The sequence below is a fragment of the Oncorhynchus keta genome, chromosome 29 (assembly GCF_023373465.1).
Source record: "Oncorhynchus keta strain PuntledgeMale-10-30-2019 chromosome 29, Oket_V2, whole genome shotgun sequence".
NCBI classification, from domain to species: domain Eukaryota; kingdom Metazoa; phylum Chordata; class Actinopteri; order Salmoniformes; family Salmonidae; genus Oncorhynchus; species Oncorhynchus keta.
This window is the reverse complement of record NC_068449.1, coordinates 27,811,085-27,832,025: the sequence shown is the minus strand read 5'-3', so window position 1 is coordinate 27,832,025 and position 20,941 is coordinate 27,811,085. Positions and strand designations below refer to the sequence as shown.

Sequence of the window (20,941 nt, the reverse complement as noted above, 5' to 3'; positions counted from 1 at the left end):
CAGGCACACGCATCCTGCCCATACACATTCACACATACTCATGTCACACACCCTTCGCATCATCATCCTCCTCCGACCCCCAAACCTCCAGCCCATGAAGTCTAGTGGCATGGTGACACTCAACCAGAGAACTGACCTGTTCACATTAACATTCCATTAACGTTAGGGCAACCCATCGCACCTGAACGCTTCTCAATGCTTTATTTATTCCATTTCATTCATGTAGAAAAGGACATGTTATACAGTGCATTGGGAAAGTATTCACGTAACATCTTGTTACGTTACAGCCTTATTCTAAAATGGTTGAAATGAATAGTTTTCCCCATCAATCTACACACAATACCGCAGAAGGATAAAGCGGAAAGTTTTTTGTTTTTTTTAGTTTGTGCAAATTTATAAAAACATACTTTACTTGTGTAAATATTTGGTCTCTTTGTTATGAGACTTGAAATTTCCATCGATCATGCATGGTGTTTCTACAACTTAATTGGAGTCCACCTGTGGCAAATTCAATTGATTGGACATGATTTGGAAAGGCACACACTTGTCTGTGGAAGGGTACCAAAACAATTCTGCAGCATTGAAGGTCCCCAAGAACACAGTGGCCTCCATAAGTCTTTAATGGGAGAAGTTTGGAACCTCCAAGATTCTTCCTAGAGCTGGTCAAACTGAGTAATCTGGGGAGAAGGGCCTTGGACAGGGAGGTGACTAAGAACCCGATGGCAACTCTGACAGAGAGGGGATCCTTCCAAAAGGATAACAATCTCTGCAGCGCTCCACCAATCAGCCTTTATGGTCGAGTGGCCAGTCGGAAGCCACTCCTCGGTAAAAGAACCATGACAGCCTGCTTGGAGATTGCCAAAAGGCAAACAAGAACAAGAAACAAGATTCTCTGGTCTGATGAAACCAAGATTTAACTATTTGGCCTGAATGCCAAGTGTCACATCTGGAGGAAACCTGGTACCATCTCTACAGTGAAGCACAGTGATGTGGGGATGTTTTTCAGTGGCAGGGACTGGGAGACGAGTCAGGATCGAGGGAAAGATACACAGAGCAAAGTACACAGATCCTTGATGAAAACATGCTCCAGAGCGCTCAGGACCTGAGACTGGGGCGAAGGTTCACCTTTCCTACAGGACAACCACCCTAAGCACACAGCCAAGACAATGCAGGACTGGCTTCGGGACAAGTCTCTGAATGTCCTTGAGTGGCCCAGCCACAGCCCGGACTTGAACCCGATCGAACATCTCTGGAGAGACCTGAAAATAGCTGTGCAGCGACTCTCCACATCCAAACCTGATGGCGCTTGAGAGGATCTGCAGAGAAGAATCTCCCCAAATACAGGTGCGCCAAGCTTGTAGCATCATACCCAAGACAATTTGAGGCTGTAATCGCTGCCAATTTTGCTTCAACAAAGTACTGAGTAAATGGTCTAAATACTTATGTAAATGTGATATTTCAGTATATATTTTTTATTTGCCAAAATGTCAATCTGTTTTTTGCTTTTTCATTATGGGGTGTTGTGTGTAGATTGAGGGGGGGGTCTGAATACTTTCCAAATGCACTGTATGACAGGCTGTTCTAGACTTGGGGTGGCAGCGTAGCCTAGTGGTTAGAGTGTTGGACTAGTAACCGGAAGGTTGCGAGTTCAAACCCCTGAGCTGTCGTTCTGCCCCTGAACAGGCAGTTAACCCACTGTTCCTAGGCTGTCATTGAAAATAAGAATATGTTCTTAACTGACTTGCCTGGTTAAATAAAGGTAAAAAAAACATTTACATTTTTTTTTAATTAAAACTCCAACATGACATCCATAGTCTCAGATCCATCCTATTGAAGCTGTGACTGGGCTGCCATGGTTTTTCTTTCCGCTAATGTTTGCCTATGAAAAGAGACATTCAGGCATACTACCCTGATCGAAGGTCAGTTTTGCATTAACCCTCCTAATGATTAAGGTTTTGATTGGGGAAGTGTACGCTGATCCTAGGGCTACGACAGACAGCTTCTACCTAGAGACTTCCTCTTCCACCAGCAGCGTTCAGAGCGGGCTATTGGAGTGTATAATGTCAGGTTAACCTAAGTGTTCCTCCTTTCCCCTGTCTGAACATGTGCCCGTGCACCACTACCAAAGCACTATGTACCTTCTTCACTCCTCTCCATATTCCCACTGTATTAAACATGTAGAGAGAGGTGCTAACTGGGATGGTGTATCTATGTAACGAGCCTAGCACTGTTTAAACTTTCAGATGCCCATAGAGCTGAGCCAGGAACAGGCATATCACATGTATCACTGGGCTCTTTGTGAAGAGTGGTGCTATCATTTGTATTTATTTATTTATCCTCCATTTATTCTGCAACCCAATAGAGATTTAAAAGCTTTTATAGATGGGGGCTTTTTTGCCTGGTCTACATTGCCATAAGCTGTAAAAGTCAGCAAAGCTGGAAAGAGCTCAAAGATACAAACACTTAAATTTGATTTTTGGCTACTTTTCCCTACTGGCTGCCTACCTGCCTAGCTCTTTCGACACCAATCTCCAGTTGTCCTCAGCCCTTTATTCCAGTGTGTAAGTGTCCTCCTTCCAGCCACTCATTCGTCAATTGCGCCACACTACTTTTAGTAGAGGGGATTTAAAGGAAATGCATGGGACAGGGGCCACCGGCTTGAGTTTCACTACCAAGGCTCTGGACTATGGCACCACCAATACTCCCATTTAAATGTTTGTGAAAGGTGAGACACACACAGGCACGTCTGTGGCTCCCTATGGGAGTAAGTCTAAAGCCTCCAGCCTGTGTGTGTGAGAGGCATGAGAATGTAATGTGTGTCGGTGCTGAGGTGGGAGATGAGTGGCATGAGAATGGAATGTGGGGGTGGATAGTGAGGTGGGCGATTAGTGGCTTGGACTAGGATTTGAAAGCTTAGCTCTCTTGGGGACCAGGGAAGATGCCCTGGTATTCATGAAATGGTAGGCAGATGACCCCTAAAATATATTTTTGGGGGTCTGGCCAGTGTAACTAATGCTTCTCTGATTTCAAGATCTTTCATCTTTCTCTCTCATCTCTCTTGCTGTGTGTCCTTGTGTTACATAAGTGATGAATGTGGCCAGGCTCATATACCACTGCCGTACATCATTAGCCTATGTTTGAGAATTAATTGGGTTATCAGTAAACCTCCAAATGCAATTTTGGGGTTAGTTGAGTTGCATGCAATGATGTATATAAAAACCCTGGATTGCTGATGCTATGTATTGGCTAGTGAGCGGCTTTGAAGCCACCGATCGGCCATATTGGCACTCCCCAGAAGGAGCAGTCCTCCATAGGAATGAATGGTGTTCTACAGTATTTACATTTTAATGTTTCAAGGACAAAATTATATGCATTTAATTGTTTTTGTTGTAGTGGCGACAGTAACATTAGAATGTTACGTTAAACTGTACTTTAGGGACAATGTTTTCATGCTTTTGAATTTTTTTTTAGCTCACATAATATACAGTTGGAGTCGGAAGTTTACACACACTTAGGCTGGAATAATTTTAAAATAGTTTTTCAACCTCTCCACAAATTTCTTGTTAACAAACTATATTTTTGGCAAGTCGTTTAGGACATCTACTTTGTGCATGACACAAGTGATTTTTCCAACAATTGTTTACACACAGATTATTTCACTTATAATTCACTGTATCACAATTCCAGTGGGTCAGAAGTTTACATACACTAAGCTGACTGTGCCTTTAAACAGCTTGGAAAATTCCAGAAAATTATATCATGGCTTTAGAAGCTTCTGATAGGCTAATTGACATCATTTGAGTCAATTGGCGGTGTACCTGTGGATGTATTTCAAGGTCTACCTTCAAACTCGGTGCCTCTTTGCTTGACATCATGGGAAAATCAAAAGAAATCAGCGAAGACCTCAGAAAAAGGATTGTAGACCTCCACAAGTCTGGTTCATCCTTGGGAGGAATTTCCAAACGCCTGAAGGTACCACGTTCATGTGTACAAACAATAGTACGCAAGTATAAACACCATGGGACCACGCAGCCGTCATACCCCTCAGGAAGGAGACATGTGCTGTCTCCTAGAGATGAACTTACTTTGGTGAGAAAAGTGCAAATCAATCCCAGAACAACAGCAAAGGACCTTGTGAAGATGCTGGAGGAAACAGAACAAAAATATCTATATCCACAGTAAAACGAGTCCTATATCGACAACCTGAAATGTTCGCTCATCAAGGAAGAAGCCACTGCTCCAAAAAAGCCAGACTACGGTTTGCAACCACATGGGGACAAAGATCATACTTTTTGGAGAAATGTCCTCTGGTTTAATTAAACAAAAATAGAACTTTGTCCATAATGACCATTGTTATGTTTGGAGGAAAAAGGGGGGGCTTGCAAGCCAAAGAACACCATCCCAACCGTGAAGCACGGGGGTGACAGCATGTTATGGGGGTGCTTTGCTGCAGGAGGGACTGGTGCACTTCACAAAATAGATGGCATCATGATAAGGGAAAATTATGTGGATATATTGAAGCAACATCTCAAAACATCACTCAGGAAGTTAAAAGCTTGGTCACATTTGGGTTTTCCAAATGGACATTGACCCCAAGCCTACTTCCAAAGTTGTGGTAAAACAGCTTAAGAACAACCAAAGTCAAGTTATTGGAGTGGCCATCACAACGCCCTGACCTCAATCCTCTAGAAAATATGTGGGCAGAACTGAAAAAGCATATGCGAGCAAGGAGGCCTACAAACCTGACTCGATTACACCAGCTCTGTCAGGAGGAATGGGCCACAATTCACCCAACTTATTGTGGGAAGCTTGTTTGAAGGCTACCCAAAACATTTGACCCAAGTTAAACAATTTAAAGGCAATCCTACTAAATAGTAATTTAGTGTATGTAAACTTCTGACCCACTGGGAATGTGATGAAAGAAGTCAAAGCTGAAATAAATAATTCTCTCTACTATTATTCTGACATTTCACATTCTTAAAACGAAGTGGTGATCCTAACTGACGGGGAACTTTTACTGGGATTACATGTCAGTAATTGTGAAAACTGAGTTCAAATGTATTTGGGTAAGGTGTATGTAAACCTCCGACTTCAACTGTATTTTAAAAGTATGCATTAGGTGTCTGTAATATAATAAACGTGGTAAAAACACATGTTGACATTAAGACATTTCTATAGATTGCAAAATCGTTTTTTTACAACGGTGGGGAAGTGCCAAGACAGGGGGTGCTGTTTTGAAGCCACCACACTGTCACTCATCGTGTGTGTGTGTGTGTGTGTGTGTGTGTGTGTGTGTGTGTGTGTGTACAGTATATAAATCAATGGTTGCATGTCACAAGATCACATACCAGTTTCTGCCTTGCATGCATTTTTTTTCCTCAAGTGAATTAATACTAAAAACAAACTTTTAAATATTAAACTTTTTACAATCCAATTTTCTTTAAATATATTATTTCTACTACCCTATTCCTGCTGGAAATGCACAGGTAAACGTTTTACCTTTTGTGCAAATACGTATTAATTCAATCTTGACCATAATGTACCACAATGTGTTGTCCCTATTCTATTCCCCAGGCCCTGACCCCAAGCCCAAACTGAGAGGAGACACCAGGACATTCAGAGTGTGGCTGGACCCTAACCAGTACCAGCAGGATATGACCAGCAGTATTCAGAACGCCACTGAGGACCCCTACGAGTCCTTCAACATCATCATGAGACGCAAGCCCAAAGAGAACAACTTCAAGGTGAGTAGGGTGGACTATATTACTGCTCATTACACAGACCACCTTTGTTATTTAAACTCCCTCGATATCCCTCCTTCCCCTCCATCACTACTTTATTTTTTTCATACTACCTCTCACCATCCATCCATTTATTGCTTCATCCTTCTTTCCCATCATCCCTCTCTTTATTTGCGCATCGCCGCCAGGCCTTGATCTCTTCTTCTCCTCCCCAACTCTGGGTGATCAATCACTGACTGGTGCGGCTGGGTCCTGGAGCTGGAAGCCTGAGGGTGATCCAGGATTACCTCCAGCTCAAAGCCTCTGATTCCCCCCCACTGACCCCAGACAGAGGCCCTCTGGGGTGTGTGACCTTTCACTGCACGCCCCCCTCCCCCTTATCTCTCGGTGTCCATCTCTGGAGGCATGTCTGTGTAGGATACACATTCTGTTAAATCAGGTTGCTGCTGGCAGAGAAGGCCAAGAGAGCCAGGAGTTATGTTGGCAATTCAAATGTAGCTGTTATCTATCTTTGTGTTGTTTTCTCCGCCAGGCTGTACTGGAGACTATCAGGAACCTGATGAACACTGAGTGTGTGGTCCCAGAATGGCTCCATGACATCATCCTGGGCTACGGTGACCCAGGCTCCGCCCACTACTCCAAGATGCCCAATCAGATCTCCTCCCTGGACTTCAATGACACCTTCCTGTCGATCGACCACCTGAGGTCCTGTTTCCCTGGTTACACTGTCAAGGTCACCGAGGACAACCCTGAGCTGCAGATACCCCCTTTCAGGTTAGGGGTCAAGGGTCAGATGGAGTAGGGTTGGGGGTCATGGTCTTCCTGGGGTGTTGTCTTTTTCATGTGGTCCAACCTCAACATATCTTTGAACCTTCTGCTCTTTCCCCACTCTAGAATCAAGTTCCCTGTGCAGAACAAGGTAGACAAAGGCAAGAAGAGGAAGGCAGACTCTGAGGAGAAAAAGGATGAAGAAAAAACGCTTATAGTGGAGCCTCACGTCACGCCCAACCGGGGACCCTACCCCTACAACCAGCCCAAACGGTGAGAGTCAAAGGTTAAAGTTCAGGTTCCCAGGTCAACCAAAAGAGTTCGGGAGTCCCTGCAGGGTTGGCACCGCACAGAGGTCAAGTCCTTGTCCTCTCTCTAGCCAGTCAAGTCTCATCTTGCTCCACTATGTCCACAGGGCTCCTAAATACAGCACCCACCTTTTTGTTTAGCCTATGCTCAGGCCCTGCGTGTTTCCACCCCTAATGTGCCTGCCTGCTCCAAATTTAGCTTCCCCCAAAGGCTTGACTAGTTTATGCTTGAGGATGCTTACTGAGCAAACCTTTCCCCCTAGAGCAAAAACAACCCCTGCTTTGTAAAATGCAACGCTCTTAAAATGTTTATATTTCTGTCAGGGACGTTTTATACTGATTCCTATTTATTCGGGTTGGTGTGTTTTGATTTGCTATGTTAGCGTGAGTTCTGGGGATTTGCGCTGTTGGTTGTATAGTGTTTTGGTGGTTCTGTTTGGTGAGGTAATTTCCTGACATTTTTAGCCCTGTAGCGAACTAGATCAAAACAAACTGTCAAATTTGGTTGTTGATGTCTTAATTATATCAATCTTAATCATAACTGAGCAGAAATTAATTGGCTTTTTATTTAATGAAATTATCATTCATCTGATCTGATGGTAACTTTGCTTCTTCAGTTGCACTTTGATATATTCAAATCCTGTTAGTCACAGAAGCTCCTCTGGGTCCCTTGACTGAAACGTCTTTCATGAGGTTTTCAAACACTTCATCACAGAAATTGTTGAAAACAGCTTTCGTTTAGCTTCTCTGAACATTTTCCTTAAAATCTTCTAACCATGAGTTCTAACTTTGTGTTTGAACAGAAATACCATCCAGTTTACACCAACTCAGATTGAGGCCATCCGCGCTGGGATGCAGCCTGGACTGACCATGGTAAGAACATTTTACGGACCGAAGTATACCTCTTGTCTGCTACATTTTTACACGAATACAATAAACTGACATACTGTTCATAGGAATCATTGATATTACTTTTCATACTTTAATATATTTTCAAGATTAAACTTCTTGTAGGAATTGACTACTCCTATCTGGCCACTTGAATAAACCAAGGCAATGGACAGACGGCATTAAAAGTTTGAGAAACAATTGAAGTCTCCCGTCCATTGGCTTGTGAGTTAAACTGCCTTTCAATCACTCATAGCCCAGGGTGTGATGTTGCCTACTTCAGCAGGCCAGCCATACCAGTGAGCTGTGATATGACAGGTGTAATATTGACCCTGTCTGCTTGAAGAGCTGAGGATTTGTGACCACTCTTCCTGATGCAGGGGGCTCCCCAGCCACTAGTAAATAATGTGCAGATCAGTCAAATACTTCCCTGAAAGCCCATCCGCTAAATTATCTTAAATGGTCCAGATGAAGAACACCCACACACACAGCCTCTCAGAAACGCACATACATACTCTACTACCCTCTCTGGTGTTTCTGGTGACGGCACACACACACATTACCGCCTTGCTTTGATGAAGCTCATTCCTGGCCTGGTGATTGGTAGCTGGCTGAGTAAATATGGCAGTCGTAAAACAACTCTGCACAGACACACACCTCTCACTGGCATGTCACGACAATCTTTAGCAGCCAAGACAGCCTCCCAGTCTCATGCTTCTCCTGTCATCTGTTGGATCAGTGTAGGAGCCATTTTTAACCCTGGTTTAAAGTTTTTACTATGTTTTGGGGTGGCCAGTCTGTAAAGGGGACTGGCTTTTATGTGAGTGTCTTTAAAAGACTTACCTGAGGTAAGACGGTGGCTAAATGTTTTTATGAATATACCGTCAAGTAAACTCCATACCCAGTTGTAGCCTCGGCTTGTCTGCGAGCACCTTTTCGTCCTGGGAAAGCCCTGATGAAAATGGAGTCGTTTGTTTATGATCCTTTCCACCTGGTGTCGTGGTGGTTATGTTTGAGGACAGTGATAGTTCTAGACTAGACTCAATGATCTCTAAAGCCTTAATTAGATACAAAGAAGGTCAAGGAGCCGATGGAAAGAGCTTCATGTGCTCTCTAGTTTTATTTCTGTTGTCTGTGTTTGTGTGTCTTTGCCTGTGAGTGCAGGGAGGATGACCTTGCATGCCAAGCACTTCTCACCTTAGCCCTACTCACACACACCGGTCCTGTCTGATCCACTGAGGGGGAAACTGTGTGTGTGTTCTGACAGCCACTGTGCTCTCCGATGGCAGAGGCATTTTCTGTTAGCTAACCAGCTTTCTCCTTTTTCTCCTCCGTGCACTTTCTCTCACTGCCTCACGTTCTCTCTCTATCCCTCCTCCCTCTCTCTCTTTTAGGTGGTGGGTCCTCCAGGTACAGGAAAGACCGACGTGGCCGTCCAGATCATCTCCAACCTCTACCACAACTTCCCTGAGCAGAGAACCCTCATAGTCACACACTCCAACCAGGTAGGAAACGCCTCTAAAATGACTCAATTCACATATACTGTATATACAGTGCATTCGGAAAGTATTCAGGCCCTTTGACTTTTTCCACATTTTGTTACGTTACAGCCTTAGTCAAAAAAATAAAATAAAAGTAATCACGCTACCCCATAATGACAAAGCGAAAACCGGTTTCTCTGTTCTGATGAAGCCAAGATTGAATTATTTGGTCTGAATGCCAAGCGTCACATCTGGAGGAAACCTAGCACCATCCCTATGGTCAAGCATGGTGGTGGTGGCATCATGCTGTGGGGAGGTTTTGTCAGAGGCAGGGACTGGGAGACTTGTTAGGATCGAGGGAAAGATGAATGGAGGAAAGTACAGAAAGATCCTTGATGAACTGCTCCGGAGCACTCAGGACCTCAGACTGGGGTGAAGGTTCACCTTCCAGCAGGACAATGACTCTAAGCACACAGCCAAGACAACGCAGGAGTGATTTTGGGACAAGTCTCAATGTCCTTGAGTGACCCAGCCAGAGCCCAGACTTGAACCCAATCAAACATCTCTGGAGAGATCTGACAATAGCTGTGCAGTGACATTCCCCATCCAACCTGACAGAGCTTGAAAAGATCTGCAAAGAAGAATGGGAGAAACTCCCCAAATACAGGTGTCCCAAGCTTGTAGCATCATACCAAAGAAGACTCAAGGCTGTAATCGCTGCCAAAGTTGCTTCAACAAAGTACTGAGTAAAGGGTCTGAATACTTACGTAAATGTGATTTATTTCTGTTTTTTATTTTTTATAAATGTGCTCAGATTCATAACCTGTTTTTGCTTTGTCATTATGGGATATTGTGTGTAGATTGATGTGGGGGGACAACTTAATCAATTTTGGAATAAGGCTGTAATGTAACAATTTGGAAAAAGTGAATGGGACTGAATACTTTCAGAATGCACTGTATTCTATTATTTATAGGCATGTAAGCAGAAGCTTTTATCCAAAGCAACTTATGGATAACACACAGGCCCCTATATTCATAGATATGGCCCTTATAGTCACAAGTATTGCATGTTGGAAGCGTTTTATGAAAATGATCTTCACCTCTTGACTGATCATATTGTAGGAAGCAAAGTTGCTGCAGGAGGAATTCACCAATCCTCTCCAAAATGGTGCCATTAATCACTGTGAAATCCCAGCCTAAAGTCACGGAGGAAAAATTAAAAAGCTCCCCTGTGCCCCAGTCTCCTCGCCTCAGTATTTAATCAAAAAGCCTTGTCCCCTTTCTGTTCACCCTGCAACACTGTAAGAGGTGTGTGTGCGCAGGCATTCACCTCTGTTCTGTGTGTGTTCCAGGCTCTGAACCAGCTGTTTGAGAAGATCATGGCTCTGGACATAGACGAGCGTCACCTCCTGCGTATGGGCCACGGAGAGGAGGCACTGGAAACCGAGAAGGACTTCAGCAGGTGAGAGAATGCCACGTGGCGTTACACACACACGTCTCTCCCTCCCCCTCTCACACACGCCCAACTACACACACATTCCTAGCTGACCTCACACACAAATCTACACATGCATACATCTATCTGAGCACACAACCAGCTTCACACATGCAGTACACATACATACAGTGACAAGTATATCCAGTTGGTCCCACTCACAATTAGTCCAAGTCAGACAGAGCCACTCCATACACTCCAGCCTGGTCATGGCTTTATCTTATTTAGGGACTGCGCTCATGCTTGCTCGCTGTCTCCCCTATTTCCACCAACCATTCCATCCTGACTAGTGCTCTCAACATTTGGGCCTTGTATAGGGTCTCACTGGCTCATTTGGGACTCATTTGGCTTTTTTTTTTTTTGGAGGACTGATTGGCTACCAAAACTGGTTGGGTCTTCAAGACCTTGCTAGGCTGTGGATTTGAGGCCTCGGTGGCCCCTCATTGTTGCAGACCCCTCGGCGGCCCCTCGTTGTTGCAGACCCCTCGGTGGCCCCTCGTTGTTGCAGACCCTCGTTGGCCCCTCGGTTTTGCAGACCCCTCGGTGGCCCCTCGGTGTTACAGACCCTCGGTGTTGCAGACCCCTCGGTGGCCCCTCGGTGTTGCTGGCCCCTCGGTGTTGCAGGCCCCTCGGTGGCCCCTCGGTGTTGCTGGCCTCTCGTTGTTGCAGACCCCTCGGTGGCCCCTCGTTGTTGCAGACCCCTCGGTGGCCCCTCGTTGTTGCAGACCCCTCGGAGGCCCCTCGTTGTTGCAGACCCCTCGGAGGCCCCTCGTTGTTGCAGACCCCTCGGAGGCCCCTCGTTGTTGCAGACCCCTCGGAGGCCCCTCGTTGTTGCAGACCCCTCGGAGGCCCCTCGTTGTTGCAGACCCCTCGGAGGCCCCTCGTTGTTGCAGACCCCTCGGAGGCCCCTCGTTGTTGCAGACCCCTCGGAGGCCCCTCGTTGTTGCAGACCCCTCGGAGGCCCCTCGTTGTTGCAGACCCCTCGGAGGCCCCTCGTTGTTGCAGACCCCTCGGAGGCCCCTCGTTGTTGCAGACCCCTCGGCGGCCCCTCGTTGTTGCAGACCCCTCGGTGGCCCCTCGTTGTTGCAGACCCCTCGTTGGCCCCTCGTTGTTGCAGACCCCTTGTTGGCCTCTCGTTGTTGCAGACCCCTTGTTGGCCCCTCGGTGTTGCAGGTCCCTTGGTGGCCCCTCGGTGTTGCAGGTCCCTTGGTGGCCCCTCGGTGTTGCAGGTCCCTCGGTGGCCCCTCGGTGTTGCAGGCCCCTCGGTGGCCCCTCGTTGTTGCAGACCCCTCGGTGGGCCCTCGTTTTTGCAGACCCCTCGGTGGGCCCTCGTTTTTGCAGACCCCTCGGTGGGCCCTCGTTGTTGCAGACCCCTCGGTGGGCCCTCGTTGTTGCAGACCCCTCGGTGGGCCCTCGTTGTTGCAGACCCCTCGGTGGGCCCTCGGTGTTGCAGACCCCTCGGTGGGCCCTCGGTGTCGCAGACCCCTCGGTGGGCCCTCTGTGTCGCAGACCCCTCGGTGGGCCCTGGGTGTCGCAGACCCCTCGGTGGCCCCTCGTTGTCGCAGACCCCTCGGTGGCCCCTCGTTGTCGCAGACCCCTCGGTGCATGCACACAGATGCCAGGAGCCGATTGTCTCACCGGTAGGAAACACGCTAGAATTCTCAGGGCAGCCGCAGTAGTTCACCCACCCACACAATTGGGGGAAGTCTTTGTGTGGCTATGTGTCTCATTCAATGCCTTGAGGTACTGTGACTCAGAGACTTAACCACACAGACATTGACTAGCGGGAGAGAGATGCGGAAGCCAGCAAACTGAAACCATTTACAACAGACCTGGGACTGAGTGGGGGAGGGAGGAAGAGCGGAAGGGAGTACCCAAAACCTTCACACGAACCACCTAAAAAGTATTGTTTATTATTGTCAGTCTGCTTTAAAGACCAAAATACAGATGTCTGTCTAAAATAGTTCCAACCTAATTAAATATTCAGTGCTCGTACGGCGGCCATTTTGACTAGCTTTGATCTCGCTGTCAGGCGGACTAACTAGTTCATTGCGACCAAGTCTAAACCTCTGAGGATGAATAGCCTCAGGCCTTGTATCAGAGCAGGAGCCTTATGGAGTCTGCCGGTTAGGCTACTACATCTTTAGCCAATGGAAACGATGTGTGCTCAAAGAATGTCAGTGGAAACCACAACATAGGTCTAGTGATACAAAATATACATGGATAGGGTCAGTTGTGTTGATTAAATTGGCAGACATTGCTCTAAACCTATAGATTCTGGCCTTACCTAGCCTTTGCTTACTAGTCTGGGATTCAATCCGATCGCGGGTTAAAGGCTTTGCAGCTTTTAAAGGCAATGATTCTGCATTCGCAAAGATCCCATTTCCAGTAAACGCTGCGTATGTCGGCTCAATCGGAAAATCCGCAATGCCTATAACCCGAGATCGTATTGAATCACAACCTTAGTATTAGGAGTTCATGCACAGTCCTCTTCTGTTTTAAAACTGAATGGTTTCCTCCCGTTTCTTGCCAACGGAACACAGCTCCTTGTTGCATAAAGCAGAGGTGACGAGTGGATGTGACGGCCCTCTCTGTGGAGGAGCACCATTGCTTTATGCAGATCAGCTAAAGCTAGCTACAGCACCAGGACGAGAGGCAGATTAAGCTGCTGCTAAGAACATGCACACCGACTCCACATTCACTCCTTCCTTCCGGTCCAATGACGAGGAAGGAGTAAGCTGGGGAAACTAATTAACACTACTGTATGGGATGAACAATGAACAGGCATAGAGGCCTTCTCTGTTCTCACTGCTCAACCAATTGTAGTGTACAGTGACATTAATATACAATACTTTGCCTTTTAATAAAAAATGTTTCCCTTCTCTCTGTTAAGTTTTAATACGATATTGAAATACTGGTTGGTCAGAGAACACGGGTGTAAGTTGAAAGCTCTTCGTGACTAAATGGGTCAGTTTGCGTTTTCTCTCTTTCTCGGTCTCTCCTGGGATGGTAGCGCAGAAGGCTGCTTTTGTGAGGAGGGAAACAAGGTCGGCACTTTTTTTATATATTTAATTTTCTCATCAGCCGGTGTAATTCTGTTTGAATCGTCTGCTGTGAAGCTTAGTGGGATATCTATTTATAGGTCCCTACCTCAACTATCTCACACACAGCGCTGTGTCTGGGTGACCTCTGACATGGCATGTCCCAGTGCCACGTACTAATACTATTTGGCCTTCTGGTTTGTTGTGGCGGGACACCTGACTAGACAACAAGTTTTTACTGTCATTTAGTCTTTAACGTTTGTTCAAAATAACTTTTTTTCTTTATTTATTCAATAGTAGTCAATTGTGGTAAATAATATATTTGATCAGTGGTACACATTATTAGTGACAAAGGAAATTTGGTCCATCTAGCTATTAGTTTTGTGCAATTATTTCCCATCACAAGTGTTTTTGGTACCTGTACTTTACTATTTATATTTTTGACAAATTTTACTTCACTACATTCCTAAAGAAATATTGTACTTCTTACTCCATTTTCCCTGACAATCAAAAACTACTTGTTACATTTGAATGCTTGCAGGACAGGAACATTTGTCAAATTCATACACTTGTCAAGAGAACACGTGGTCATCTCTACGGCCTCTGGCGGACTCACTAAACACAAATTCACCTTTTGTAAATAATGTCTAGGTGTTGGAGTGCGCCCCTGGCTATCCATACATTTTCTAAACAAGAAAATGGTGCCGCCTGCTTTTCCCCTTTACCCCTACCTACATGTACATATTACCTCGACGAACCTGTTCCCCAGCACATTGACTCTGTATATACTGTAGCCTTTTATTGTGGTACTGTAGTTTATCTAGTAAATATTTTCTTAACTGTGTTTTTCTTAACCACGTTGGTTAAGGGTTTGAAAGTAAGCAGTTCGCGGCAAGGTCTGCACCTGTTTTAGTCGGTGCATGTGACAAATACATTTTGATTTGATTACATTTATATAAGGATTTTTAAAGCATTTATACTTTTACTTTTGAGATGTACGTATATTTGAGCAATTACATTTACTTTTGATACTTACGTATATTTAAAACCAAATACTTTTACTGAAGTATTTTACTGGCTGACTTTTCACTTTTACTTGAGTAACCTTCTATTAAGGTATCTATACATTTACTGAAGTATGACAATTGGGTACTTTTTCCACCACTGCCATTGAGTTAGTTTTCATATACTTTTGATTATCCACTTGAAGCCTGCTGCCTTGTTGCTTGCAGCTGATTCTCACGTGTAGGATGAACATTTTAGCGGTTTAAAACGCTAGGCTGTGGTGTCACAGGTTTAGGCTTCAGATCTCCTCTCAACATGAACATTTCCCCTCAGAATGGCGTGATATGACCCTCGGCTCTGGAAAGGCAGGCAATGTGTAGGGGAGGTCGGTACTGTTATCAGCAATATGAGAATAGGGTGTTCTGATTGTATAGGGTTGTTCATGTTACTAGGTGTAATCAACGTCACAAAAAACAGGATTTTCCGTTTCAAGGTAAAAAATAAATTTTAAAAACATTTTTAAAAAGTCGCTAATAAGTCCCAATTACGTAAGGGTTGAGGTTTTCATAGAATGAAAAGACTAATGTAATGTGGAATGTTGTTCAGGTATGGTCGTGTGAACTACGTGCTGGCCAGGAGGCTGGAGCTGCTCCGAGAGGTGGGTCGTCTGCAGGAGAGCCTGGATGTCCCTGGAGACGTGTCCTACACCTGTGAGACCGCCGGACACTTCTACCTCTACCAGGTCAGTACAGGAGGGATGTGTGGGTTCTGGGTGTGTGTGTGTGTCACTTTCCAGTACAGGGAGGACATATGCATTTCCTAATGAATCTTTAATTCCTGATATCCTCACCTGCAAAAATGGAGAATAAAATCAAAATTCTAGGGGATAAAGTCTGCTTATCCATGTTACGCTTGAAACATCCCAGTTCAATAAGTGTCTATGTATTTTCCTCTCACTTCATATCTGGCTTCGACAGCGAATACCAACATATCATACCAAAACCCCTCAGTTATTATAGTCAATCCTCAGTTTATTTTTGTCACCTAAATACTGCATACTGGCTCCAGGATGCATCAGCAGAACAGCCCAGAATAGACAACAGAGCCTTTTTAAACAGACACGACAACCCAAGGCAACTGTCAACTTAAGAAGACCTGAGAGCTCATCCAATAGCCCAAATCAAGAGGAGTTCTCACTGAGGAGGCATGCTGTCAGTCAGACGAAACTGTGAGCACGGGAGGCAGAGGAGTGAGGGAGACGCTGGTTTAATAGCAGATTCCACAGTCGTCGTGTCAGGCTCAGTATTGTAGTGGGGTTTATGGAACCTATGGTGTATTCCAGACCCCTCGCTCAACACATTGAAATCCTCCATGCCAGTCAGGGGGCTCCCCTCTTCTCTGATTCCTATAGTCATCAAGCTTTTTATTGTCTTTGGACAGATGCGAGCAGAACAGACACCAGCTATCTACACAACTTCATGGACAACTCATCAAAAATATCTCCCCTAACATTGTCATAAAGGTTTCTAAATGGTTACCTGTCTCTGTGTATAGGCCTGGGCTGTAAGATGAAGGGTGTTCTCTGTTCCTCATCTGCCCTGTCACCTTACCGCTCAGAGACCCTGTAAGGGATTGGACATCAGGAAGTAATGAGCTTGAGATGGTTCTGATGGAGAATATCAGGAGTGGATAATGGTCTCTGTTAATCGTTATGGTCTATTAAAGCAGATGGCCAAGCTACAGCCCCATTTGTAATACTGATTAAATTGCAAGTTGTTCCACAGTTCTGTGTTTGGCTGTGTTTGTCACGGTTCCACATGTTCCCGTGACACTCAAGGGAAAAATATAATTTTATATTTTATTCTGTTCTTTTCCCGTTATATTCTCACATTAACATGTGTGTGACTGTGCGTGCCTTTTTGTATGCGACGCAACGAGTGTGTTTGTGTGAAGAAGCGTGCGTGCTCTGTGAATGGGACTCGACCGTGTATCTGTACGAGTGAGAATGCGTGTGTGCGGCATACCAAAAAGAGCAAGACCTGTAACATCCAGGAGGGGGTGTCTGTCTGGTGTCCTCCCTCTCCCCGCTGTAGGTGATGTCTCGCTGGGAAGAGTACATGAGCAAGGTCCGGTCTAAGCAGGGCTGTCCGGTGGAGGCCGAGGCCGTGGCAGCACACTTCCCCTTCCATAAGTACTTCTCCAACGCCCCCCAGCCTGTGTTCTACGGTCGCTCCTACGAAGAAGACATGGACATCGCAGAGGGCTGCTACCGACACATCAAGAAGATTTTTACCCAGCTGGAGGTAGGGCAGGCCACACACACACACACACACACACACACACGTCACATGTTTATCTAGATGAAGGCACATGCTCAACACGCCAAGAAGCTCCTCACTCTGTCAGAGGTCAACATGTCACACACACAAGCTCTTGAACACACACATCTTCACCCCAGTCAGTGGTAGGTGTGTCTCACACACACACCATGTCAGCAGATTGGCTGTTCCTCATGGGTCATTAGCCAGCTGTGTGGGCAAGTGGGAGCTGGAACTCATTCACTGAACACATGATTGTGTTTACCCCACTGGCTCCATAACAGGTCTGCCTGGGCTCACTGGTGATTGGACATCCTACTCTTTAAGGAAGTAGCATTGCAGCGACCGTTACATTGCATCGGATCAGATTTCAACAGCTGTTTCTGTTGTGATATTAGGAGTTTGTAATATGATGCGGTTGGATAGGCGCAATTATTTTATTTTCCATATTCACCACCACCTTTATCTCCATGCATCTCTCTCTCTCTCTCTCCTATCCCTTTCCTCTCCCTCTCCTCGCTCTCTGTTTGAGTGTGTTCTGTGAGACATGGGTTGGCATTACATGATGATATCTCACCCTGCTACACCTCCTTCCCCATTGACACAGGACCCACTGCATGTCTCCCCAGATGCAGCTGGACGATAACAACCCCTGCTTTCACTCTGCCTTCCCTACACACACCCACACTCTGAAATCGGGCTTCTGTGTACACATACAAACATGCACACCACTTTGCCATGCACCTCAGCTCAGATACAGCCCCTCCTGGTTGCGCCCAGTCTTTTATATAGAGAGAACAATAACATTAGAGATTTATGGGAGCGATGGCCTTGCAGAAGCAATAAAGAAGTTATTCACTGGAGGTAATATCCCAACATGTATGTGTGGCCTTGATTTTTATATGGCTTCCCTCGTATCACTGGCCCCATCACATCAGACGTGAGAACCTCACCGTGTTCACTCACCCCGGCCTCAGCCTCACCCATGATGCTGCTGCTGCTGCAGAGATATCGGTCTGTCTCCCTACTCGGACGTTAGAATCTCCCTCTAGAATCACAGGAGAATGAAAATGCTCTGTTGCCTGGCTGCCTACCAGGAGTGTCTTAGAGATGTTTGTGTGTTATGAGGTGCCATCCCAGCAGACGATGCCAACACACACACACATTCACACACACACACACACACAACCGGAACACAGTGTACAGCCGTCTAACGCTTGGGTTTCTCTACATCCAGCCTCATGCTGTTTATCCTCTTTTTCTTCCTCTCTCCTTTCAGTCCGGAGGAAGAAAGACGGCTTAATTTCACCCTTCAACCGCTGAGGAACCACGGGGGGGTTAAAAATAGCCCTCATTAATATTACATGTTTTGGTCGCGTTTTAATATTATTGTAAAAATAGTAACTAATCAAATATTTATCTCTCCCAGTTCCCTCTGAGGCTCCACCTCAGCCCTCCTCACCCCCCGAGCCCATTGACCGCAAATGTGGCTGTCTCAAAATAACCACACTAGCCCACTCTCATCCTCAGCAGTATTGAGCTATGATATCTCTGCTTGGTCTCTCTCTATTTAAGCCACTCCCTTTCGGTCTCTTTTAGGAAAACACCCCCGATCTCGCTTTTCCCAATCAGAAGAGCCCTGTAATGGAATCTGTCTGAAGTGCTTGGCTGCTCACTTAGCTTCTATTGAACAGTAACCCATATCCTTTAAATGCTCTCCCTGCCTGCTCCTGAGGATAGAAAGGACTGACAAAAAGAGATTGCTGAAAAGGAGGATATCCGGTCTTGAGATCTCAAGGATTTCCTAAAAGCATAGCAAGGTCACATGCAATTACTGTCTTGCATTTCATTCCTGGTTTTGGTATTTTTTTCAATGGAATCTCTTCAGAATCCTATTTTTAGGTGATGGAATGTGACTTTTTTGGTTTTCATATTTACAAAAATAAAATGTATGGCCTTGCATGACCTCCCTGTTGTAGATGACAGCATTTGACAAATCTGGAAACAATTGATTACGGTCCTCTATTTTGGCACAAAAGCATTTTTTCCGACATAAATGTTTTGTGTTTATTGAGAGCATTGAGTTAAACCTCCATCCACAGGGATGTGATCTGTGTTATATTACCCTTCATTATTTATTTAGTTTTTACATCCAAAGACTATTGTATTCCATTCTGTCATCTTATGATAAACATCTGCTCACTGTGATGCAGCCCTTTGAACCAGTCATCACTACCTGGCAATGCTGACGATTTAACCTTTAACCCTATCCCCATCCCTCTGCACCACCTTCTTACTAGTGTGTGTGTGTGTGTCCATCAGGAGTTCCGGGCCTTTGAGCTGCTGAGGAGTGGACTGGACCGTTCCAAGTACCTGCTGGTGAAGGAGGCTAAGATCATCGCTATGACCTGCACCCACGCTGCCCTCAAACGCCATGACCTGGTAGAGCTGGGCTTCAAGGTTAGGCAAACACACAAACACTACACACGATCACGACACTACGATCACACACACAACTCGGGACAGAGGCAACTCGTCACCTACACACATGTTCTTGTGTTTTCAGTATGACAACATCCTGATGGAGGAAGCAGCTCAGATCCTGGAGATCGAGACCTTCATTCCTCTCCTGCTGCAGGTAAATTACTACAGCCAGACCCCAAAATCCCACCGGCGCTAAACCCTAATGTTCAGCTCTAAAGCCCTTTTTTTAAGTCTATATTTCCCCTAAGAAGAGAACCCCTTGTCACTCAGGGTGAATGGGTCCATCCACTGTTAATGTGGTCATCATGCTGGGACCTAATAGCCTCAGGTAGCAGATGGCACTAGGGTCTGTTTACAGAGGAGACCATTAAGCCACATCAACCAGGCCAACAACCTCTTAGTCTCTCACTCCAACCAACGCAAACATCCAAACCCATCATGCCTGCTGTCGTAGCATCGCAGGCGGTAACGAGAATCCACATCCCCCACCTTTCATTTTCCTTCCATTGGGTCCCTATCGGGGATTGAATCTGGCTCGATTTATGAGCCTTGGTAATATCAGGTTTGTCTGGGGTCAAGCCCTCATTACTCTCCCTCCTAATCAGCAGAAGCATAGTAAACGCATCAGTGAGGCTCCGCTCTGTCTCTATCCTACCTCTCCTCTCCTGCATTCCCAGTATTCTATGCCAGCCAGATAGTTGGCGCACAAAGTTCACCACTCAGTTAACAGGCAGAGGGAAGAGAATGGAGAGAAGGAAAGGTGAAGAACAGATGTGTGAAGAGGTGCAGGGCTGGTGATGGACGCTTTTGAAATGCAAGGCTTTTTCCCCTTCAGAACACTTTGTGGAGAAGAACTGACCTTGTGTCTTTCCTCTCCCGCTCCAGAACCCAGAGGACGGTTACAGCAGGCTGAAGCGTTGGATCATGATAGGAGACCACCACCAGCTGCCCCCCGTCATTAAGAACATGGCCTTCCAGAAGTACTCCAACATGGAGCAGTCCCTGTTCACCCGCTTCGTACGCCTAGGGGTGCCCACCGTCGACCTGGACGCTCAGGGACGTGCCCGCGCCAGGTGGGTAAGGCACACTGGGGACAGGGTTCAGACAGAAATGCTGAATACGTCACATATTATTCTCATCTAATCAAACATCAACAAGTCTGAACATGCAGAAAGTCATTTGACGTTTTCATCATCTAACATTTGTGCAAAAAAATCTACAGAATATTTGGTTTAGTGTGTGTGTGTGTGTGTGTGACATCTCTTAATCCTCTCAAACGTAAGACGAGACAAAAATAACTAGTCTGTTAGCCAGGAGGGTTTAATTGGTTAGAACCTATTAGATCACGGACATAAGTAGCCGCTGATACACGTGAATGGCTCCCTGGCTAATTGGCTTGGCTAATCAGTAGT

General features: G+C 45.7%; 1 protein-coding gene across 1 annotated transcript in view; it reads left to right on the top strand.

The window, feature by feature from the left end:
* The window catches only part of aqr (aquarius intron-binding spliceosomal factor), a 61,103-nt gene that overhangs the window by 13,924 nt on the left and 26,238 nt on the right, over positions 1 to 20,941 (top strand). Inside the window, exons 19-29 of the mRNA XM_035743184.2 lie at positions 5,575 to 5,744; positions 6,274 to 6,515; positions 6,636 to 6,782; positions 7,621 to 7,690; positions 9,100 to 9,210; positions 10,539 to 10,648; positions 15,334 to 15,469; positions 16,821 to 17,030; positions 19,368 to 19,505; positions 19,612 to 19,683; positions 20,415 to 20,602. Of these exons, the coding sequence (XP_035599077.1) occupies positions 5,575 to 5,744; positions 6,274 to 6,515; positions 6,636 to 6,782; positions 7,621 to 7,690; positions 9,100 to 9,210; positions 10,539 to 10,648; positions 15,334 to 15,469; positions 16,821 to 17,030; positions 19,368 to 19,505; positions 19,612 to 19,683; positions 20,415 to 20,602 (1,594 nt within the window). The remainder of the gene's footprint in view (positions 1 to 5,574; positions 5,745 to 6,273; positions 6,516 to 6,635; positions 6,783 to 7,620; positions 7,691 to 9,099; positions 9,211 to 10,538; positions 10,649 to 15,333; positions 15,470 to 16,820; positions 17,031 to 19,367; positions 19,506 to 19,611; positions 19,684 to 20,414; positions 20,603 to 20,941) is intronic.